This window comes from Anopheles merus, chromosome 3R (genome assembly GCF_017562075.2).
Source record: "Anopheles merus strain MAF chromosome 3R, AmerM5.1, whole genome shotgun sequence".
Taxonomy (NCBI): Eukaryota; Metazoa; Arthropoda; class Insecta; order Diptera; family Culicidae; genus Anopheles; species Anopheles merus.
This window is the reverse complement of record NC_054084.1, coordinates 43,860,854-43,885,118: the sequence shown is the minus strand read 5'-3', so window position 1 is coordinate 43,885,118 and position 24,265 is coordinate 43,860,854. Positions and strand designations below refer to the sequence as shown.

General features: G+C 43.4%; 3 protein-coding genes across 3 annotated transcripts; 1 reads left to right on the top strand and 2 right to left on the bottom strand.

The window, feature by feature from the left end:
• Positions 1–4,346: 4,346 nt before the first annotated feature.
• Positions 4,347–5,380, bottom strand: LOC121597583 (60S ribosomal protein L37a). The gene is made up of 3 exons (XM_041923439.1): positions 5,264–5,380; positions 4,831–4,959; positions 4,347–4,750 (listed from the first exon to the last, which is right to left on the bottom strand). The coding sequence occupies exons 1-3, from the start codon at positions 5,264–5,266 to the stop codon at positions 4,613–4,615; spliced, it is 270 nt and encodes an 89-aa protein (XP_041779373.1). The 5' UTR covers positions 5,267–5,380; the 3' UTR covers positions 4,347–4,612.
• Positions 5,381–8,699: 3,319 nt separating this feature from the next.
• LOC121596191 (transmembrane 9 superfamily member 2) lies at positions 8,700–12,244 on the top strand. Its single transcript, XM_041920913.1, has 5 exons — positions 8,700–8,847; positions 9,077–9,547; positions 9,633–10,822; positions 10,896–11,055; positions 11,164–12,244. Exons 2-5 carry the CDS (start codon positions 9,386–9,388, stop codon positions 11,665–11,667), a joined length of 2,016 nt encoding a protein of 671 aa, XP_041776847.1. The 5' UTR covers positions 8,700–8,847; positions 9,077–9,385; the 3' UTR covers positions 11,668–12,244.
• Positions 12,245–13,076: 832 nt separating this feature from the next.
• On the bottom strand, positions 13,077–23,457 carry LOC121595716. The gene has a single exon (XM_041919897.1). It carries the CDS (start codon positions 23,455–23,457, stop codon positions 13,372–13,374), a length of 10,086 nt encoding a protein of 3,361 aa, XP_041775831.1. The 3' UTR covers positions 13,077–13,371.
• Positions 23,458–24,265: the final 808 nt, after the last annotated feature.

The following is a 24,265-nucleotide window of genomic DNA, read 5'->3' as shown; positions in this document are numbered from 1 at the left end:
GAATAGTAGGGGCCCATAATGAGAGAATATAGTGTGCATGTGACGAATCTGTGAATATATGGTAATGTTGTGTAACAAGTTGGGCGTGTAGGTTTTAGAAAGGATATGATGATGGAGCAAAAGCGGAGCGATCGTGTGTATTTTGTTTGCTGCAAGCGCGCCCGATAGAGACACATTGATTTGTATGTACAACCGAGTAGCTGAGAGAGCTCTATTTGTATGAGATTTGTATGAGAGTGTGTGCGAAACACGTGCGTTGATGAAAGTGTGATGATGATGATTGATGATGACTGAATAAAAAAGTACATGACTGCCAAAAAGCAAAAAAAAAACAACACTCAAACGAACACAATTTATTTAACAATCGTTTTTTTTTACTTAATCCCTACATTGCTACATTTCGCTCTTCTGAGAAATGTTGCTAACAAGGTTTTATCAGGGGTGCTCATAGTTTACAAATGACAAATCCTAAAGAGTCAACTTATGAGAACCGCTGAGAAACCCTGTAAATCTGTGTTTTTTTTTAATTATTTAAAAAAATCTGAAATCACTCTGTCCTGCGTGAGCATACTCACAAGCACGACGGAGATGCGCAATGTGCCATTTATGGATGGTTTACAGTTCGAATAGAAAGAAAATAATAGAAATAAAACCAAGATGCAGGGTGTAATATGCAAGTAAAAACTAAACGAAACAAACCACTTTAGAGATGGCTGTGTTTTGATGGAGAGTTAAAGTTAAAGAAGAAGTGTGCTTGCGCAAAGCGTGCAGCGCAATGCGTATAACGCAAATACATGTGGACTAGTGAAATGACTTCATTTTGCTTCCCCAATGGCTGTTCTATTTTTCTATTTACACAAAAAGGATATTTCATATTGTTGGCATATTTCTGTTCTGTTCCTTATTTTCCTCACCATCTTTCATACAAAATTATTGTTCTTCCGTTAGTTTTACTAGCTCTTGTGATAGAAGTGATGAACCATCGATTAATAATGAAAAATATACACTTTTTTAATATAAAAGAGAAAACAAAGAAAAAGTAGAGTGTTGGTGTGTGCTATTGTGTTTCTGTGACCAAACGAAGGAGAAATGAAAACACGAAGTATGCTGGTAAGTTAAGGGTTGGAAAATCACAAAAAAATGCAGTTATGGGAAGGGACAAATTTGTAGACACAGTTAGCCAATTGAGTTGAAGCTCTTTTAAAGTAGCGGAATTTGGGGCAAGTGTGCCATACGGGGCAAAAGTGCCACCAAGCATTTTTCCTTAAAAACTTTAGTTTAATGATCAATTGTGTATACAGTTGGTTGCTTTCCCGTGACTAGGTATACTGAGCCGAATTTCATACAGACCAACTGATATTTCCCATTGTTTTCAATTGATTTATATTGAGTTTTAAAATTGAGCAGAATATTATAATTTTTTAATCCAACCAAATAAGCTCTCAAAAATCATGCGAACAATCAACCGAGAAAATATTTACACCACCGTATAGCTGAGAAAACGTGAAATTTTTTGTGCGGTTAGTTGAAAAAAACTTTCTTTTTGTCACTGAAAAATTCAATTTCAAAAAAGTTACAACTTTTGGGGCAAAAGAGCCATCTCTATTTGGGGCAAGTGTGCCACCATCTTTCTAGGCGCGAGCTGTCAAAAATGTAAACATTGTTGTAGCGTTTAGCGGTATGGTGCGCGTTTATGAGCGGATTCTACTCCGGAAAAACGGACCAGCAACAACCCATATTGCGATACTTTTTGTAATGAAAAGGGGTTCATTGGTGACTCAAGACATGTAGGAATACATACACTAGTGGTACAAACGTAATAATTTCCAATTATCTAAGAAATACGGTTATTTTAACCAGGTGGCCGTCTTGCCCCATACGACTGGCACTCTTGCCCCATAGCCCAAAAAACAACGTCTTTTTGGACCCTTTTTAAAACGCTTCAAAAACTTTTTTGTTTGCACTTTTTTCAAGCGAAACTCATTTATAAGTGAGGAAATAGATGTAAAATGGTTATGAGATTTAAATCGGCTTTTGAAAAACACGTTTAAGTGAGTTATAACTTGAAATGCTTAAGGTGGCACACTTGCCCCAAATTTCGCTACCGTATTTTATCATGTATGTAAAAAATGTTGTTTGGTTTTAACATTTACATAATTTAAAAACAACTTTGTCTATTTTACCAATTTGATTAAGTTCAAAACTGCTTCAAATCGCAATCGCGCTGCTTCGAATTATGGACACTTAAAGCATTTTTGGCATTTAATATTTTCTAACTAATTCAATGTTAATCGGCCAAACCTCTGTATAGCTCCCTTTACTAAAGCAACATTTGCTCTACATTTGAGGGGAAAAATAAGATTTTGAATAATTTTACTAGAAACATTGCAAAAAAAAACTCATAAAATTACAACGAAATTTTGATTCTTATTCCGGCCATCTTCAAGCACGTGTTTCAAATTACGGACGTTTTGATTCTAATACCGGACAGCCTCAAAATTGCGTCTTATTATCATCAAACTCATACTCACAGTACACTGTTTTTAATTTCTAATTATTGTATGTTCCAAACATCTAATTCTGAGTGAAGGAATCTTTCTATAACGACAGAACCACGGTCTTAAAAAGCAGGGTTTGGGTGCTGTTTTGCTGTTGTACTCGAAGATGTACAGAACCCAGAATCTGCTACGCACATTGAGGGGCTTTCCCGTAACGGCCATCAAGCCATTTGTCACATACATCTTCAAATATCGTTGTTTTCGTGTTATTATCACTTATTAAAACATATTTTTATATCACGATTTACTTCGGCTGTCCGGAATTAAAAACAAGATAAAAAAAACTTGCTTCATATTCTGGACAGAACTAAACACGATATTTCATCAAATTCAGAATACAATATGATAAAACACTATTGTTTTCACATGGATAACTACTTCCACAATGGATTCCGATGTATTTTAATGCACTTGGACGCGATTAATAGGAATTATCTAAGAAATAACACTGGCGTCGGTTTTAAGCCAAGCTGCTAAGAACGACCCTGGTGGTGAACTGACAGACAGAACATATTTATTAACTGTGGCATCAGGGCCTACTACGGGTTAGACACATTTTTAATTCATTGTAGTGCATCATAACAATTATTTAAAATAACAAGCCGTATGGCCAGGGAATGGATATGAAGAAATTCAATAAAATGCCCGGAATTTGAATCGTAGCGGTACAAGCGAATGGAAGGTGCTTTACCAGTTTTTGACTTTATGCTTAAGTGGTTCCTTTTTGAACATTCCTTGTTTTTTTAGTATTATCTTTGTGCCCTTTAATTCATGTTTACATTTTATGTGTGTTTTATACATCAAACTATGTTTGATAGTAATCGAATATAATTTCACAGCTGTAAAGTGACTACCCATGTGTAAGTAGACCCCTCTTAGCTTGATTTTGGTTATTTTCGACCTAAAAGAGGATTGGCTCTACACGCCAAAATATGGTATCATTCTAGCCCAAGCGCATAACAGCTTGAATGGAGAATCCTAATATTGGAACTCGGTCTGAAATCAAATTAAACAGGAAGACCTTACTCACATAATTACTTTTTAGGCGCTACAACCGTTTGGCCAAAGTCTCCTCCACGCTATCTTGCCGCCTCAATTTGGACCTACCACGCTCCTCTGTCCTCTGTGGGCCGCCTAACAGAACTGCACGGGCTGGGTCGTCCGGTTTCAAGTTCAATGGTGGCTATTATATCGCTAGTTTATGTGAGGATCCGGGTTCACTTATAGAAGATGGTTCCCGAAGTGAAGTGAATTAAGAGGCAAAAAGTGGCGAAGTAGCAGAGAGGCAAAAACGAGAAATATTTAGAATGTTTCATAAACCACATCTCTATGGATTCAAGACTTAATTAACGAATGAAACTTTGAATATTCACGGCCTTCTCCTTTCCGACAATCTTCCGGCAAACTCTGCTAACGGGACAATTGGGTCTTCTTCTTCTTGTTTGGCTCAACAACCGATGCCGGTCAAGGCCTGCCAACCCACTTGTGGGGTTGGCTTTCAGTGACTTATTGATTTCCCCCCATAGCAGGATAGTCAGTCCTACGTATGGCGGCACGGTCTATTTGGGGCTTGAACCCATGACGGGCATGTTGTTAAGTCGTACGAGTTGACGACTGTACCATGAGACCGGCTCAATTTGACCGGGACAATTGGGTACTGTAAAGTAAATAAGGTTAGCGCTTTGAAATTGAATTGAAATTTCAAACCGGTTCAGAGTGACTCAATGACACATTTCGGATTTGCACCACTCGCACGTTAGCGAACGTCGAACCATAACACTCGGATAGTTGGTTTTCCTTTCAGGACTGTTTCCATTCCATTCGTTCCCTACAGAACCCTTCACATTTTATTAACAGACGATCTGATTCACACAACAGGTAGACGATAGGTGCCTATCGGAGTATAATCCAACGGCGGATTGCTTCCGCTAACTAAAACATGATGGAATTTGTCACATTTTAGTTTTGAAAATCATGGGAAGTATCACCACCTCCACCACCGGCTACCATCTCGCATGCATCACTTCGGTCTCCCGTTTCCGAGTTAATCCTTTTTACATCTCACGCAGACGTCGGACAGCTGATCGCACCGAGGCGGCTGCGGTAGTCGAGTACACCCAGGCACCGCCAGCAACGACACGATTGCATCGCTTGCACGACCAGATTCCGACGCAGGATCGCTTCATGGCATCCTACAAATAGAGAAAAAAGGATTTCGCTCAATTCTTCTTCATGGTAACGTCCGCAACATATGCGCTTGCCACTCCCTTACCTTGCCGCAGAACGTGCAGGTGTACTTGGCGTGCTGGGTGATTTCCATCTTCTTGACCATCTTACGCAGCGAAGCACCATATCGGGTACCGTATTTACCGACGATTCCAACTTTCCTGGTACGCTTGGCCTAAAACGAGGAGAGATATTGTCGTCGTCAGCATGATTGAACGATACAATAGCAACTCAAAATATGATTCCAGCACTGCACAACATCACAGTCTATCCACGCAAACAAGACCGGCGCCACTAACGATAGGACGGGCTAGCTGCTACACATAGCTACCGGACCGATCAGCTAGCAGCGCCCTTGCATGCATTGAACTGCCGCATCAACACATCACAATCACGGGGAAAATGTGCATCGCATGGCGTTGATTTGATATTGCGCACGTCTGCTGGAACATTCTTTACACATTGCACACGAAACTAACCATTTTGGGTAAATATTATCCGATATTTTTCAGATTAAAAGAGCTGGCACAAAATGTGTGCACTTTCCTCAATCGGACAGGGACGAAAAGAAAGAGACAGGGCAAATGTCAACAAGCGGAAGTTGCTATTCTGCATCTGACACCAAGGCTGCGTACTGTACGTAACGTCACGGAAATGTTTCGCGACCGTGCTCTTGACTATACAGTGCGTGCTAAAATTATGCGCAATGTTCTAAACGTGATTCGCTCATAAAAACCCTGTCTGTGCTTCGTCGCATGCGATTCTATCGTACGTGCTGTTAAACGCTATTTCGATCAATATTGCGATTATTTGGATGATTTTAATAGTTTAACGAATATAAAAAATTGGTTTGAGGGTTTTCTCACTATTAGTTTGACAGATAACATCGAATGCGGCGTCCGACGTTATCTGTCAAATCCCATATTAAATTTTGACAGACATGCCTATAAAATCGCATCCGATGCAGCACAGACACGGCCCTAAATGTACTTTTTTTTAAAGCGTAAAAGGTATTATTTCATGTTGAGATTTTAAATAAACAAGCGGTTTAAATAAAGAAACATCATATATTTGAACCGTTTGGAAGTCGAAAAATTATCATTAATTTCAATTTCATTTATTTAAAGCAGGGGTCTCCAAACTTTTCAGTTCGCGGGCCGCATTCCCAAGTGCCACAAATCCACTAAACGACCACTAAACGGCTTCTAAACGCCTCAAATTCTCTACCTAAACGGAATATAGAAAGACTTCGTTTAGCAGACGGCAAACGACTCATGCATTCTAAAAATAGCAAAAAAGCTGGTGGCGCCATCTGTTTGTGGGATACCCAACCTGTGGAGCTTCCTCGCTTGGAGGAGAGCTTTCTCATTTCCTCTGTACTGTTGTATGGTTTCGCATTGAAGTTATGCATCGCTAGAACTAGAACGGCGATACGATTGTTTAAATACTAAACTCCAACGGAAACCACCAGTGCTGAAGCAAGTGAGATTTGAGTAATGGTCGTTGGTGTTGATACCCACGTATCTGACCACACGACCATTCGTATAGATTTTTGCTCAGAAAGTTAGAAGGCTATATAGGTCATTACCCAAGTGCCACAAATCCACTAAACGACCACTAAACGGCTTCTAAACGACTCAAGTTCTCTACCTAAACGGAATATAGAAAGACTTCGTTTAGCAGACGCCAAACGACTCATGCATTCTAAAAATAGCAAAAAAGCTGGTGGCGCTATCTGTTGGTGGGATACCCCAACCAGTTGAGCTTCATCGCTTGGAGGAGAGCTTTCTCATTTCCTCTGTACTGTTGTATGGTTTCGCATTGAAGTTATGCATCGCTAGAACTAGAACGGCGATACGATTGTTTAAATACTAAACTCCAACGGAAACCACCAGCACTGAAGCAAGTGAGATTTGAGCAATGGTCATTGGTGTTGATACCCACGTATCTAACCACACGACCATTTACATAGATTTTTGCTCAGAAAGTTAGAAGGCTATATAGGTCATAATAAAATGCAACTTGTCGAAACACATTGCAAGAAAAGGATAGCAATATAATGATGAGTTGTAATACGCCATCTATTGATCAAACCAATGAAGCTGTGGAGCTTTCATTTTTTTTCTATTGATATTCAATTTTCCAGTCGTTTAAGCTTAATCTGTGGCGCTTGGGTATAAGATGAAACTTGTCGAAACACATTGCAAGAAAAGGATAGCAATATAATGATGAGTTGTAATACGCCATCTATTGATCAAACCAATGAAGCTGTGAAGCTTTCATTTTTTTCCTATGGATATTCAATTTTCCAGTCGTTTAAGCTTAATCTGTGGCGCTTGGGTTGCTTCACAATCAACCTTGTTGAGGGCCATTTTGACGCTACCTTTAGAATGAATGGAAGTTCAAATCTCGTTTGAATAAGAAAATACTAATGAAACATGTCAAATTTCTGCAGCTTTCTTTTATTTAATCTTGATTTTAATCTTTCAAAAATAAAAAAATCAGTTATAAAAGAAAGCTATTTGATTTAAACTTAACCCAGTCCTCGCGGGTCGCATTAAAGGCTTTTGAGGGCCGCATGCGGCCCACGGGCCGTAGTTTGGAGACCCCTGATTTAAAGCATTGTGGATATTTAGAGCAAGGTGTTTTAAAATGACAAGGTGACCGTATCAATAAACGATGCGCGATCTCAAATTGCGCATATATTTATCTGTCAAACGGATCGGTTTGGTATATTTATCTGTCAAAAAAAAAATTATATATCTTGGCCATATAATCTTGAAAATTTATGCACAATCTTGGGGCAATCTGAAATTGTATGGAAATGACGTTTATAGCTCAGGGTTGGCTACGCGAATTGACATATATTTTGATAAAACGAATATACAGGTGTCCCCCGAGATACGACTGTATTTGGGACCGAAAAAAAGTCCCAACGCAAGGCGTAAGTCGAATAATTGTCAATGTAAAGTTTATAACCGAAGTTGAAGAGTCGAAATCTATTATATCGTGTTTTTTATTTGAAATAATGTTCGATAATGTATAAATTTTACACAAAAAGTCGTTTACACGATATAGATATTCAATATCGGGTAGTTGTGGAATCTTTGGAAATGTGTGTGTAACGGTAATCAGCTCGGAAATTCAAAAATATACATCAATTTCTTCTCGATGACAACTTTTCAATGTCAAAATCAAAATCGTCGTATCTGCGAATCGTCGTAACTCGAGAGGGTCGTAACTCGGGGGACGCCTGTATGCGCAATCTGAGATTGCGCATCGTGTATTAATACGGTGAAGTTGTTCACAGCAAAAAGACATTTTTCGATTTGACATAACTGTTCCTGGGGCTCCGGTATAAACATCGGGGAGGGCTGGTGAGGGGTAATGAAATTTGTATGCAGGGATTGACAGATGTCTCCCACAATGTCGCCCAGCAAAAGCGATAAAAATCAACCTTCTAAATACATACACCTTGATTTAGAGGCCAAAATGTTGGCCAAATGGCTTGGCAAAATGTAGGCCTATTTACAAATGTGCCTATTTTAAACGAATTATATTTTTGATTATTGCTCACTTAAACGCAGCCAAATGGACTCTGTGAACGTGCTCCTTCATATTTGGCGTTTATGACGTATGCAAACAATGACATGACCACGAAACAGGTTGGTCAACCCAGTTTGGATAGACGGTTTGTTTCGTTGTGGAATGTTTTTATCGAACTTGCACGATTTATTTAGCAAATCAATAAGATTTTCTCTTCACACATTCATCATGTCATAGACTGATGTTTTCACTGAAAATATGATTAAGGTGATCATATGGTATGATATGATCATCACTATTTTCTAATGTTCGCGCATTAATGTCAACTTTGGGTGTCAAGCTGCGGATGAGAAAACGAACTGGTACCAACCTTACCGCTAAATCTTTTGTTCTGTTCGGCCAACAATACACTGGGTTGGGAAAAGTGTATCTTTTTCGTTGAATTTCTAACAAATTCAACGCAAAAAAGAAAACGATTACATTAAGCATAATGCTGCTGTTCGTTTGAATAGTACAGGTTAGTTGTGCAAAACGGCCTCAAAAGTGGATCGATAAGGCGTGGAGGTTTGCTACGTTTCATATCACTTTGCCGTTCTTAGTTGGCACCTACGTCTACTACCACCACTAGTGCCAACAGCGGTGAAGACGAGGCTGTCGTCATCGAAAAGAATAGAAAAGAAAAAAAAACAGTGTTCTGGATCAAATTGTAACTATTTTCCTACTTTTGCGCTTTCTCTTCGGTTTAGGTCTTCAGTTTTCGTTGCTTTCAGAAGGGTCGTTGACTACAGACTGCGCAAACATTGGTTTGTTGGTGCAGCTATACAGTGCAAGGGGTGGGGTGGACGTGGTTTGAAACCGGCACAAAAGCTACTCGTGGAAGGAAGCTAGGAAAATAATACGAACAAAAAAAAAAAAACACTTGTTCTCCGAAAATAATCCTCGACCGTCCAAGTAAGCAGCACGTAGTTGTAGGCTGCGTGTGTGAGTGTGTGTGTGCGGTTCGCTGTGTGTGCTGCATCCGGTACAGCGATATCGAAGTAACACGATAAAGCATTATGACGAGACACAGTTCTGTCACCGGAGGAATGGGCAAGCTGGCCGTAGCTTTCCTTCCGTTGCTCTGCTTGCTGTCGGCGGGACTGGTGGAAGCTTTCTACCTTCCCGGATTGGCGCCGGTCAACTATTGCCGAAAGTCAGAAATGCAAAAGTCATGCAAGGTGAGTGTGGAAGGAGTGCGCCAGGAGCGAAAACACACCGAAATGAACCGTCTTTTGCTAACGACAATGCACACTTTCTTTGCAGTCCGAGGTAACGCTGTACGTGAATCGACTCAACACGGAAGAGTCGGTGATTCCGTACGAGTATCACCACTTTGATTTCTGTCCCATCGACGAAGCGAACTCGCCAGTGGAAAACCTTGGCCAGGTAGTGTTTGGCGAGCGCATCCGCCCAGGACCGTACAAGATTCAGTTTCTCGAGGATGTAAAGTGCGCCAAGGCTTGCGTGAAACACTACAAGGGAGGCGATCCGGACAGTGACCATCGGCTGATGGTGCTGAAGAAGGGGATGAGTCTTAACTATCAGCATCATTGGATCGTCGACAACATGCCCGTCACCTGGTGCTATCCGCTGGAAAACGAGCGTCAGTACTGCAGCACCGGCTTCCCGATGGGTTGCCTGGTGCGCCGACACCCGGACGGCGAGGAAGGGTGCATTACGAATCCGAACTACAACCGGGCCGGCTACTATTATCCGTTCAACCACGTCGACCTGACCATCACGTACCACAGCGGCGCTACGGAGGAGTGGGGTGTGGCATTCAAGCAGAACGGTGGACGCATCATCTCCGTCAAGGTGGTGCCGTCGTCTATTAACCACAAGGACCCGAACGAGCTGAACTGCGACAGCAAGGAACCGATCGAAATCCAATCGAGCGCGCTCCCCAACGGCCAAACGCTCGACATCGTGTACACGTACTCGGTGCACTTTACGCAGAACAACAAGATTAAGTGGTCGTCCCGATGGGATTACATTCTCGAGTCGATGCCTCACACCAACATCCAGTGGTTCAGCATTCTGAACTCGCTCGTAATCGTACTGTTCCTTTCCGGCATGGTGGCGATGATTATGCTGCGCACGCTGCACAAGGACATTGCGCGATACAATCAGATGGATTCGGGCGAGGACGCGCAGGAAGAGTTCGGTTGGAAGCTAGTGCACGGGGACGTGTTCCGACCACCGCGCAAGGGCATGCTGCTTTCCGTGTTTTTGGGCTCGGGTATACAGGTCTTCTGCATGACGCTGGTAACGCTAGCGTTCGCGTGCCTTGGCTTCTTGTCGCCGGCCAATCGTGGCGCCCTGATGACCTGCGCCATGGTGCTGTTTGTGCTGCTAGGTACACCGGCCGGTTACGTTTCGGCCCGCATCTACAAGAGCTTCGGTGGCATCAAGTGGAAGAGCAACGTACTGCTAACCTCCATGCTGTGTCCGGGGTAAGTCTGAACGCAAAGAGGAACTTGTCTTCTGGTGGCATCTCACGCTAATTTAACATTTGTTTTCTTGCAGTGTCGTGTTTGGATTGTTCTTCGTAATGAATTTGATACTGTGGAGCAAAGGCAGTTCCGGCGCGGTCCCATTCTCGACACTGATTGCGCTGCTGGCCCTCTGGTTTGGTGTATCCGTTCCGCTCACTTTCGTTGGAGCTTACTTTGGTTTCCGCAAGAGGGTGAGTATATCGTCTATACAATGAAAAAGATTAGATGTATACGCTCATACACATACAATACACCAACACAATTTAACAATGCTACATTTCTTTAAAATATTGTTGCAGTCACTGGAGCATCCCGTTCGAACTAATCAAATTCCGCGCCAAATTCCGGATCAGTCGATCTACACGCAACCCATCCCGGGCATCATTATGGGCGGTGTGCTACCGTTCGGTTGCATTTTCATCCAGCTGTTCTTCATCCTGAACTCGCTGTGGTCGAGCCAGATGTACTACATGTTCGGATTCCTGTTTTTGGTGTTTTTGATCCTCGTTATCACCTGCTCGGAGACGACGATTCTGCTGTGCTACTTCCACCTGTGCGCCGAGGACTACCATTGGTGGTGGCGATCTTTCCTCACTTCCGGCTTCACCGCCGTCTATCTGTTCGTGTACTGCTGTCACTATTTTGCCACAAAGTTGCAGATTGAGGATGCGGCCTCGACCTTCCTCTACTTCGGCTACACCCTGATTATGGTGTTCCTGTTCTTCTTGCTGACCGGTTCGATAGGGTTCTTTGCCTGTTTCTGGTTCATCCGTAAAATCTACAGCGTGGTAAAGGTGGATTAAAAGTTCGCCTGCTGCCAGGCTGAATTCAGCGTGTGTTTTCATTTCCGGTAGATTCGCTCTTTCCGTTTTTTGGCACACTTTCCGACTTGGGTTAGTTTTCCCGCTGCTTTGGACACCTTATATTTAATTGTATCATATTGTCTATTCCTCCACACCCCCCCCCTCCCCCACCCCACCTACAACGATTTTGATTGTGCTTTGCACAGTAACAGCGCATCTTTGCTTCAAAACAATGGAAAACCCACACCGTGCTTTTGTGTATGGTTTAGTTAGGTTATTGCGCTGCTCGCGCCCGAACCGAGTTTTGATTGCGCAGCCCATTCATTACGAAGAGCTCGACGATTGAAGTAGAGCTAGCAACACCGACAATACGCGCATTACATACTAATGATCAACAAAAATAACCCTTTTTTATCACTTGTGACGACGAAACGATTAAACCGCGCAAATTTGAGCTATCCGCTTGAAAAAGCAAACATGTAACGAGGTGGAAGGAGGAAAGCGTGTTATTGGAACGGTTAAACTTGAGGCGTTATGTGTCCCTCAAAGAGAGCTTTGCCGTTTCGGTTTCGCATCGGAAAAAGAAGAAACACAGGCGAACAAAAAAAACCATTCTGTATTTTGTTTATTAAAAATTCCAACCTTATTGTTTAATCGTATCGCGAGCAGGTTCTTAGTAATAATCTGCGGAACTAATAATGAACAGTGGCACAGCTGCATTAGTTTAGTGTAGTGCCTCCCTCCAGCCCACACAACGCGCTTATCGGGGGTGGCGCACGGCGAACGGATGAAAGTCTGGGCCGGTAGGGAAGAATTCTTGCACCAGTGGTGTGGTTAGAGCTGTAAAGATACAAAAAGAAGAGAAAAAATAGCACCAGACCATACCGGTGAGCGTACCGTAGTGTTAGTAGAGTTTGTCCACAGCACACAACACTTATCTCTAACTTTGTCCTTTCCTTTCCAAATACTAGGTTAGACGTATCAAAATCGTAACAGAAATGGAACGCGTTAAAGAAATTGGCCTGTGAGGGTGATGAGTATTAGGTAGAGTTTTTGCGATGGATAGGAGATGAGAAGATGAGACATTGTGGATTGCCGATTTCACTCTCCACTGTACATCTGTTTGGTCTTTGTGGCACTGTAAATTATCAATTAGTAAACAATGATTTTCATGTATCGCAAAATTCCGTGCAGCAAGAGAATGAAAATTATAATTCACCTACAAGCAGCGCCATGCAAGGCTAACAGGGCAGAAAGCAAACACACATTTCAAAAATAATGAGCGTGTGGAAAAACAGCCGGCTGGAAAAAAGGACGGTACAGTTGCCGCAAGAGTAATTTGCATGCACGTGCATCTATAATTGTGTGTGTGTTGGTATATGTGTGGGTGTGTTTGTGTATGTGGGAGTGTTTGCGTGTGACTGGGTGATTCAACTTCGCACCTCAACTGATCGTGTACCGTAGGACGATGTGATGAAACACTAAACTTAAAACGAAGAGCATGAGTAATAAAATATTAATGATAATGATACTGTCATACATAAATAAAACTAAAGCAGTTTACGCTACTGAAGCAGTACGAGAAGCTGAACGATAGTGATTTGGTACGTATACACTTTTATTACCGTATAGTCAAATGTGTAAGTTTTAACCTATTATTATTACATATGATTCACTCATTACGTATGATTCAATTTCAGCAAATTATGTAGAAAGGCATCGAATAGTGGAGCCTGCACAGCAGCTTGCAGCAATGTTCTGCTGTACTTGTCCTATGCCGGATTCTGCAACCGTTGGGTTTGCTCCCAGCAAGTTTTCGCGTTGGAAAAGATTGTCCAATGCCAGGTTGGCTTCGTGCAGCTCGATCTCTTCCAGAGCATCGGTATGCAAAGCCATCAAACGTTCCATTAGTATGTTGCCGTTGCCGTGTCCATGCTTTAAATATTCCTGCACATCCTCGCGAAGGTCTTCTAGCATGTATCCGAACCAATCCATATCTCTCCTGTTAGCTAAAGCTTTGTTTTGGAGAATCTCCAAATCAGATAAGCCATTTTCCAAACGTTTTTGTAGGTGTTTACGAATTTCTGGAAGATCTTTCGTAGTACGGGATGAACCGCTACTCCATCCAAAGAAATTTTGAACGATACGCTTTGCTTCACGGACTGCGGCCGGAGCGACATGTGCCAGCAGAAGCCAACTGTCAACGTAATCGAACAATCTGGGAGGTTCTAGCTGCACCGCCAAAAGTGTAGATTGTTCACCATCACACGAAATTCCTCGAACGCCATCATAGGTCAGTGGTAAACAGTTCCGATACTCATCATGCGATTGTAGTATCGCTTCTACTTTGGGAAAAATTGTTACCAAACCCTGATCAGAGTAGCAGTTGACGTAGTTCAGTTCGCCGTGCGTCACAGGATAACAGTTTTCGATCATGCTGTGCTTTGACGTTTGCGTGTAGTGGGATTTGTAGCGTTGTATGGTGTTGTCGTCAACTTGCTCACCCTCTGGTGTGTTTTCGTGATAGTTTAAGAACCAATTCAAGGGAATACAAAGATATCTAAGGAAGCTTCCCAAACTATTGGCCCCCGAAGAACTATGCCACCCGGAGGAGTTTTCATACGTCTCAGGTGCTATCAATTTCTGTGCCAACGGCGCGTCAATTCTTTTCGGTATGAGCGGCTTGACTACGCGATTCGTAAAACCTCTGGTCATTACTGCTGTGCTGAGAATTTGTAAAAATACCGAAAACCCGGGAATACTGCTCTTCTCGTACGCGTCTACCATGCGCAACGTCACAATGAAGGTGTAAAAAGCAATTGGAATTATGCCGCGTTGCAGGTCGCCAATCGCTTTCGCATTGGCTGCCATGAAGAAGCGCGCGTTGGAGAGCTTTGTCGACCAGTCACCACCTCTCATGAGTTGCTTTGCTCGGAAGAACACCTCCGTTTCCGCCAACCGATCCAGTCCGGTTTCTATCTTTCTGCCTAAGCTTTTAATAGTGTTTGGTATATTGCGGACCATTATCATGGTGAACGAGGCGGTAACGTATGCGTCCAGTATACCGTGATATAATCTTGGATCGGAATAGTCCCACTTTGTCATATCGAACTCTCCGCCCATCTTGAGAGCCCCAAACAGGTAAGCGAAGGTAATGGTTATTGATACGGTTGCGGTAACAAAGAGTGCTCTGCCGAGAGTGGTTGTGATGGACCGGAAAGTATTAATCAGTTGATTTGGGTTCGTCACGATGAATGCCGACGTTGCAATACCACCCAGCAGTGCGTTCCAAGTGCCGGGGCTGGAAAAATCAAAATTGCGTGGATCCCAGGAGCCGCTGCTCGCAGCCAAAGCGAAGTAGCCGAACGTGATACCTGACCCGATCATAACACCGATCGAGGCAGAAAGTGATAGTCCCATCCCGACGAAATACGCTATCGATGCAGTCAAATTAAAAGGAATCGAAAGCCCAGTTAAAGCACCACCAATCATTCCTAACCAAAGTGATTTCGACTTCCAGTTCCATTCCAACGGATTCCAAGATTGAGCCGCTGCCGAAGCACCAATGTAAGCACCTATTATGGCCATTATAATACAGCTGATAGCAAATGCAAGCTCTCCATCTGGATCAATCAACGAAACGGGTGAGTTTCCGGCATAAACGTACGGGCTTGGGTACTGTTCTTTTGGATCCATTTGATAGAACCTCCCAATGTCGGGATCATACAAACGAGCTCGATAGTTGTACAGCCCGGTCTCCGGTTCCCACTCCTGACCCGTGTAAAGATACGAGATCTGTCCGTCCAAATCGGTCCCAAAGCGTCGGAATATCTGTCCATATGGAAGATAATCATATGCGGCGACTACTTCGCCCTCTCTCACCACCAGGCGTACCGATCCTTCGTGATCTGTGATGACACCGTACAGCTTATCGTTGCGCACAAACCCAATCAGCTGCTGATCCTTGTAGATGTAGCTCGTCACTCGCACGTCCGGCGGATGATCATTCGTCAGGTAAACCATGTCTATGTCCATTAGTACGAATCCATTCGCATCTCGAATGTAGTACTTTTCACTTAAGACCGTTTCATCCTTTGATCGAACCTGTTTGAATGTCCTCTCTGCGCGCACATCATACTGGTACAATATCTTCCGTCCGTCGGTCATCTCAATTTCACTAACCCGCTGTAGAAGCTTGTCATATGCCATGTGCTTTATGCTCTTGTGTTCCGCCTGGATAACGGCTCCATCACCATCGTGGGCCATGGTGAATTCCTCTCCATCATCTTCAGCGCGGTCGAATTGCTGACGATATAGCTTGATAATTTTATTTGTACCCTCCTGGTACTCCAAACGATACCGCGAGAAGCCCGTGTAAAACTTTCGATGATTTCCATTTGCATCGATTTCGTACGATTGCACATCCCCAGCCGCCCTTCCCAAAGCCGTCATGAAGTGATGATTAAGCACTCCAACAATGTCTGGCACGTGTGAGTTGTATATCTGCAAAGCTTTTCTAAACCCTTCACTCAACGACGCTACAGGCGCATCCGCGCTTTCACCGAACAACTTTTGTTTCATCATTTCTTCCTTGAGGTTCGTACAAGCTTTCAAAATCATGTTCGATCCTTCAATCCATCGTGTACACTTTTCTTCAAACGTTTTTATATCCAATCCCTTCCGTGCTGAGATTGCCTTCGATAGCATCAATTTCAAGTGATAACTGTAGCGATGTTGATGGATAAAGTCACTGAATATCGATTTGGTACCTTCACGTCCATGGCAAAGACTGGGATTGGTGCAGTCGGTGGTCAGGAAGGATTTCTCCCGTAGTGCATCCCAAATCTTTTTCGATTTCGCTTCATCAATTCCTTTTATCTCTTTGAGGAATGTGTGATGCGTCAATGGTGCAAGCTTCAACTCTTCCAATCCGTGGAAATATTTCGCCTTAATAAGCTGATCATGATCGTCATAGTCATACCGATGACCGTACTGATAAGGGAAGGATCTGGTGCTCAATACCTTCGACAGATGATTCAGAGCGAGTCGTTTTCCACACACAAACGGTAGATCGTCATTCATGTCACCGTACAACGTCCGGTTCACCAGATTGTTTTCGTCAATATAGCCTGTACGCTTTAGCACCTCAAGACACAGTGACGCCTGTGCTCGGTTAATGTTGTCTGACATTAGATACTCCGTATAGATACCATTACGAAGCGGGCTGGTCGCCTTTTGCCAGTGGGCGGTGAACAACGTCTTCGATATTAAACCTTCATAGATCGGTGTGTAAGAGCCTTGGCCGTAGGAGTCTGTTTCCAGGTAGCTTACACTTTCCGTCAGATAGTTGTCTGCCAGCTTTATCAAAAAGCCTGGTTCGTTGTAGGTAAAGTTTCTCTGGAATGTATGCGTGGGATCCGTTCGTACGTTCATTGTTTCCACCATGCCATCTGCATTATAGGAGAACTCAAACATAGGTTCTGTCATTGTCGATTCTCGAATAGATATAACATCACTATTACCATTCCAGTCGTAGATCAATCTGAACGGCTCTCCTCCAGCACCGAAAGGATACTTGATAGATCGTAGATTATCATTTTCGTACTCGTAGTCTATCGAGTACGACGTGTTGAGAGTGTTTATTACGTAAACTTTCTTCAGCACTCTTTTACTTTGATCGTACACGAGGTACTCGGTCATTTGATCCCCACCGATACGTCTGGTGGCAAATGCCGAACGGTAGCGCAAGTTTGGATCGTCATCGTACTCTCCATAGATTGTATCGATAAAGTTTGTAGAATTGGGCGCAACTCCACTGTCTACCAGTTTAATACATTCGGTTTCGTTGAGATGGACTAGTGCTTCGCGCGCCACTTTATCATCGGAAACGTACGTAAAATGTATAACGCGATCGAGCGTTTCGTTATGTTCTTTATGAAGGCTAAATCGAAGGATACCCTGCTTATCGTAAAGATATTGCCAGATACCGCCATCCGGCGTACGCTTTCTGATTAATCGATTCGCATTATCATAATTGAAGCGAACTTCCCACTGCTGCTGCAGTTGCATCTGTTCGGAAGTGTAATTGGCCACGAAAAATGGAACATTTTCCATGGTCGATGTATGCGCCCTGTAGTGATACATCGGTGGCAGCTCTTGCTGTAGCTTATCATTGCTCCCGTACCGCCAAGTACTCAGTCTATTCTCGTAACTACCCACCTTGGAGTATCTGGCCACTTTTTTGCCCTTAGCGTTTTCAATGGTCACACGCACGGCACCGCCGGGTAGTTGCACGGCCTTGTGATGAAAGCCTTCCCTTGGTGGGAACAGGTTACTTAGCAGCAAATTGTGCGGCTCGTAGGAGTAAGATCGCTTATATTTCGCATTAACGGTGTAGTCTTTACCGGGCAGGCCCTGCAAGCGTTTGTTTTCCGTAGGATCATTGCCGTAGATAGTGTGCGTGTAGGGATACCCTTCACAGGATGGATTTAGCTCTGCCACCTTGCCAGTCAGCAGCTGTGTTGCGTTATCGAGATTGCGGATAAAATTCTCATGAAATTCAAACATTTTGGCATCGTTCTCAGGGTGAACCTTTGTCCATTTCGTTTGCAGGATAGGACGTTCGATATCGTCGTAGAGGATCTCGCGAACCCGCACCGTGTCTGGTGACTCGTACTCTAACACCTGAACCGGTTGTCCAGAAAGTTGCTGGTAAGATATTTTTAATGTTGAGTCGTACATTTCAAAGAATTCTGTTATTTCCGCGGTTCGTGAAAGATGTAATGTCAGTTTCCGTTCTGCATCTGATTTGACATCTTCTAGCAGCGTCTCTTGCACTAAAACTCCTTCGAGCCAGACGGAAACGCGTAGGGACGTAATAAAGATAAGAATTTCTCCACGTCGTGGCAGTTGTCGACAGTTTGTCACCGACTGTACCGGACACGGTAAGTAACATTCTTTTCCTCGCCAAACGAATCGCATGCCATTGTCGTTCGGTTGCAAACTGTAAAGAAATCGCACTGCTAGTGTAGCCCATGTTTCATCAAATGTTTTAAACACGCTTCCATTAGAGTGGATTTTATTATCCCAACCGCTCTCCATGGCCCATGCAGACTTGCGAGGCTTCATTTCGATGACACACGGTCTACGACCAGACTCACGAGTGTACAGAGCCTTTGACTCCGTTATGAATTCTTCCACCATACCCTGCTCGGAGAAGACGGTCGTTCTTTTGCCGTTGCAGTTATAGAGGTAGCGTTTCATCAATCCGCTGCTGCTGAGCAGTGCGCTTACACTTCCTCTGGCAGGTTCGTAGATGTTAGCCGCGAACGGCATGCTAAGTGGTGAAAATCGTATATGGTCAATATCGAAGCGTGCGTGGGTGGTGCTTGTGATGAAACTGACATCAAATACGAGCTTTGTTTCGGTTGGAAAATGTGTTGTATCGACAATCGTTTCCACATAGCTCCACGATCCGATGCGTTGTTTTACTTCTGCCTTGCGAAGGGATATTTTTTTCGTTTCTCCCTTTTCAACCAAAACGTCTAGAGCCACAATGTCAACAGTATCACCGAGCTTGAGTGCTTTCGAAGTACGTACCCAGCATGAAATCACATAGTTCATAAGCGGCTCCTGTGGTGTAAATACGCCCACCAGTTTGTGTTCTGGTTGGCTAAGCGTTAGAAAGCTGTTACCATTCTGCGATTTGATCAGTGTTTTGTCAAACGTCCATTTCTTCTCCTTACCGAAGTGGTTTCTCTCGTATGGTTCAAAGCCGTAGTATGATACCATCTCATCCACCAACCGGTATGGACCCAAGTCAACGATGGGATGCCGTCCGCTAGCATCGCTAATCATTCTCTCACTTTGTGCCGATGTGTTTTGATTTTCTGATTGACGTCGTTTTTCCTCCTGATCGCGTAACTTCCGATCCAGCACTTCTCGGCCATCCGCTGCAATCGCTTTCCGAACCGTGTTCCCCGTTGCGATGTCTATCGTCTGCTCGTACCAACCGAATCGGCTCGTATCGGCTCCGGTGGCTATTTTGATTTTGCGAAACACGATCCCATCCACGGACAGCTGTACATCCTGCGGGTCATAGAGGTACGCCGTTTTGCGGACTGTTTCGTCGATGTATGCCAAAGTTTGACCTCCCAACACCGTTACATTCGGATTGAGAAAGTACTTCATGCATCGGAATACCAAAAACTGTGCAGTGGCATTTGCTTGGTACGTCGTGACGATCGCGATTTGATTACTCGCACGATTAAGCCTTTCCTCGTCGGGGAAGGTAACGGTCTGCTTACTGGCAAAGAAGTACAGTCTCAATGGACTGCCTTGTGGCTGGGACTGGGCGTAGTACGGTACGGTGAGCTGTAGTTCTTCCGATTTAGTGGTATTGGTATCGAACAGCGTCTCTCCAGTTGCAACCGATACGATCTTGAAGGTGTCCTTGTCATGTACCTTCACGAGCCGATAGTCAGCGCTCAAATTTTGATTTACCTTACGCAGCCGTATCGTGTCTTCGTCCAGTAACCGCTTGTTCCAGTGAAACCCATCGTACGTGATCTGATGGTTACCTGTAAGCACGCCCTCCTGGTTGGTGAGCATTCCAAACTGCGATAGATCGAGGGCGAACACGACCGCATCCTTCACTGCCTTATAAATGCGCTGACTTTCTTCGCGCGTCGTCTTTTGCGCCTCGGTGTTGATTTTATTCCATTTGGCGCTTCCTTTACGATGTTTGGACATTTCCTGCCTTGCCGCTTTCATGTATTTGTTCAGCTCTACCGCATGTGGACCGGTGGATTTTTTCACATATAAATGATATTTTTCTTTCACCAACCGGTAGCCGAGCACGAACGAATCCTTTTCATCCGTATTCACCGTGTAATTGTATTGCGTTAAGACGGTGTGCGGAATTACCGTAGTATAGCAATCAAATACGTGTGGTTTATTCTCCAGACTAAGCATGAAAAAGCGGACGTGAATGTTTAGCACGTCCTTCTGCAGAAAGGGTGCCTTTAATATAATGGCTTGCCGGTAGCTTCCCAGCATGTCCGCCGTGAGACCGCGCCGAATCGATTGCCTGAGCTCAGAGTTGATCTCAAAGGAGGAAACAAACTTATCAATCTCGTTGAAATAGTTCACCTGTTCTGGTGCTGCTTTCACGGTTACCCATTCTCCATTTTGTTGCAGCAAAAATATCTCGAGCCGCCCATCGTACGTTGCATACCCGTGTGCAAATGCTTTGACGACAAAGTTTGCCGGTAAATTGGGACGCAGTTCAACTTCGCTGAGCTGATGATCGGTAGTAGTCGTTATCAATCGTAAAGACTTCTTGTCCGAAAGCAGAACAAATGCACTACCGGTAGTAATGGTTCCGTCGAGTGGAAATTCGTCATAGTATTTCTGCTGTCGCCAACGGTCGCTAGTATATTGCAGGATCGCGACATCCTTGCACTTATCGTAGATAACGATCACCACGATCAGGTTTTCAATCGCATGGACCAGATACCGTTTGATGTCGTTTAAAGTGTATACCGTTTCGGTGCTGTCGGTTTTGTTCGAGCTTATGCCTCCGAGCGGATCGCGAATGTGCAGCAAAAGTCTACCGTCGATGAGATTTGCGTCCACAACAACGGCATAGTCTGGCCCATAGTAAACGTTAGCTTCCGATCCAGTAATTTCTATAGTTTTCTTAAGCGAGGTGGGATTAAGCGTTACTTGGGCATATTCCGGCTTCCATTCGGCACCGTTTGGGTAGATAATTTTCGACAGCCGTTGGTGCTGATCGTACTCAAAATCGAAAAGCTTGTGATCGCTTTGTTGAATTGTCTGCAGCAACGGCTTGACATCTTTGCTGTAGTGAAAGGTAAAATGCTGTATGAACTGGTGAGTTGCCACCGTGATATCTGCAAGCCGATCCTCGCGATAGCTTAGGTCTATCATCGAGTCGTCGGAAAAATTGATGGATGTTAGGCGTACGTCGGTTTTGTTTTTGACCAGATCATAAAAGTACAGGATCCTTAGCCCAGTGTCGGTATTGTCCTCCTGGTTCAGGTACCATTGCGATGTGAAGGTTTGCGTTTGTCGCGATGCACTACCACACAGTGGCCACAGCGGGCACGCTTTCACTGTCTGGAACTGGTGTAGGGCTATGTATGTCATGATGCGATTATCCATCGACAGCTTCCAATAGCTCCGCTTAGTGTTGAAAACAATGCCAATATCTGGATAACCATCAATGGTGAAATGTTTTTCTTCCGATTTTGGACCATTGTTCTTGGTGGGTTGAAGCATCATAATAATTCGCTGATTTTCTTTTACGAGCGAGTACACATGATCTTGCTCGAATGCGCTTGACTGACGATCTAGCACAATGTAGTCGAGAGGGAAGGACCAACCAAGCCCGAGCTCGTTGTTGTACTCTACGTTTTTATACTTAATAATTTTTCGAATCGGAATACCGAACGGTGCAGGAATATCTATTATTGGGATCATCAACTCGACGGCTCCATTGTAAGAATTGATTGGGTGCAGCATGGAACCCATATCGAGCTGATCGTGCAGCCATCCAGCGTGGTAACGGTTGGGGATAATTTCGGGAATCGGAATGAGTTCCTTTTGTTCGGTTGATATTACGGGGTTTGCTGGAACAATGGGCTTCGTTTCAACGCCTTCGATCGAGGGTTGTATATTTACATGGATCAAACCATTTGATGTGTGTAAGAAAAGCTGCAAATCGTTGGTAGAATTATGTTTTTGAGCCAATTTAAGAAATGAATAACGCACAATTTGATTGACTGCTGTTTCAACCGCAACTTCGTTCAGTTCGTATGGAGTGGAAGAGGCGTTTACTTGCAATAGACTCAAACCTTTCGGTCCACTATAGACCAGCTCGTCTTGATCGTCTCCGTCGAAGTCTAATGGTGCAACAGTGTCTATACTACGTCCATCCCAGCCGCGTAGCTTTGAAAATGCCGACGAATAGAAAATCTTTTGAAAAACTTTTGCGGTATCATTGAAGCGATATATCATAAGGCCTTCGGTAGAAAAGTGCATTAGTTCGTTATAGCTGGTTTTACCAAACTTGGCAAACATTATCCTGTCATAGTCGGTGTCTTTGGAAGGAAATTCATCTATAGTCGTTAACTTTTCCAGATTATATTGGTTATTAAAACGGAACAGCATTAGCTTTGATTCGGTACGCAGTGCAATTGCAAGCTGCTTATTGCTATCCAATTGCTCTACCAGCTGTATGGTGCTAGTGGAAGACTTCCATTCACTATCCAAGGAAGGGGGCTTTTTCAATAATCTTACGGTAGTCTTCGCTTTGCTCAAATCCAGTGCACGAAATTGCACGTCCGAGTTAAGGCGCGAAATTATTCCAATATGATATCGGGATGGAAATATCTGTCCAAGCAGGAACGTATTCGTGGACGATCCATAACCCGAGTGATCATGATACTTGGATACCGTGTACTGAAGTTTTAGGTCGGGTTTATTCCACTGGTATACTTCGACTCCTTTCGAACTGCGAACTATGAGTGAAGATGGTTCATACACATGCCAAGGGTAGTTGGCATTAGGGGTGGTTAAGGAAAAAAAATCATCTTCACGGAATACTTCTGTATAATCTTTGTTGGAGAGCTGATAAATCAGTAGAGCTCGGTTCCTACGCACAAACACGGTGTTGTTGGCAATTTTCTTCACTTCTACCAGATCATGCACATTTGTGTCTGTAATCTTTTGCACGGGTAATTGCACTGGTTGGTCCAGGTCCGCCATCGCTGTTCAAAAATGAACAATTATCACGCACTATCTTGCCTGAAATAGACTACTAACACTGTTAGTTGCTTCTTTTCACTATGCAATGTTCCCGTTTTTAAAATATCCTATTAGATTGCAGTGCTAGCACGTGGTTATAAAGCACATCAAACAAGCACTGAACTGTAGATGTGTAATATCACATATTTTATAGTGTAAAAGGTTGTGGTGCTGTTTACTTAGTTGATGCTTTGGAGCATGTTGACTACAAACTACAATCTTGTGAATATTTGTTTTCATGGTAAATTGCTCAATATGACGATGATATTGCAGCCGCAGATTCTTTGTGTTTGTACAATATCTAGTGTATTCTTGTTTAATAGGTTTCGCAAGTAATAATCTTTGAAGCACATATTCAATCCTATTGACTGTTGATAGCGTGGATACCAGCTGAAGTAAATAGTTGAACGAATGAGCAAATAAAGATCATTTGAATAAACCTCTATGGAAAAATCGACCTATTGATATGAAAGAGAGCACTGATACTGGCAGTATATAAGATGCGAAATGCATAACGCAGAGTTCAGTCAAAAATAAGGCTCAACTACTGAAAGACTTTCGAATTTTCGTTGTTTCCGAGACAATCGGCTTAGTGCGTGATATATACTAATGCATCATTCATTTAAAAAATTGAGAGTTTGCCCTATATAAAAAAAACTGTGAATAGTGAAATTTGTTAAATACCATCAATACTATCAACTGACAGTGAATTGTGCTGACAAAGGTAGTGAAGATCGTGGTCGAAAGCTCATCCGTCCAATATGGACAC

Bases quoted from the DNA above. Each gene is read 5' to 3' on its own strand.
- LOC121597583 (XM_041923439.1), bottom strand. The intron at 4,751-4,830 runs GTAAGGGAGTGG...CTCTATTTGTAG, and splicing joins CCTGCACGTTCTGCGGCAAG to GATGCCATGAAGCGATCCTG.
- LOC121596191 (XM_041920913.1), top strand. From the start codon at position 9,386: ATGACGAGACACAGTTCTGTCACCGGAGGAATGGGCAAGCTGGCCGTA. The intron at 9,548-9,632 runs GTGAGTGTGGAA...CTTTCTTTGCAG, and splicing joins AAATGCAAAAGTCATGCAAG to TCCGAGGTAACGCTGTACGT. The intron at 11,056-11,163 runs GTGAGTATATCG...ATATTGTTGCAG, and splicing joins ACTTTGGTTTCCGCAAGAGG to TCACTGGAGCATCCCGTTCG.
- LOC121595716 (XM_041919897.1), bottom strand. From the start codon at position 23,457: ATGGCGGACCTGGACCAACCAGTGCAATTACCCGTGCAAAAGATTACA.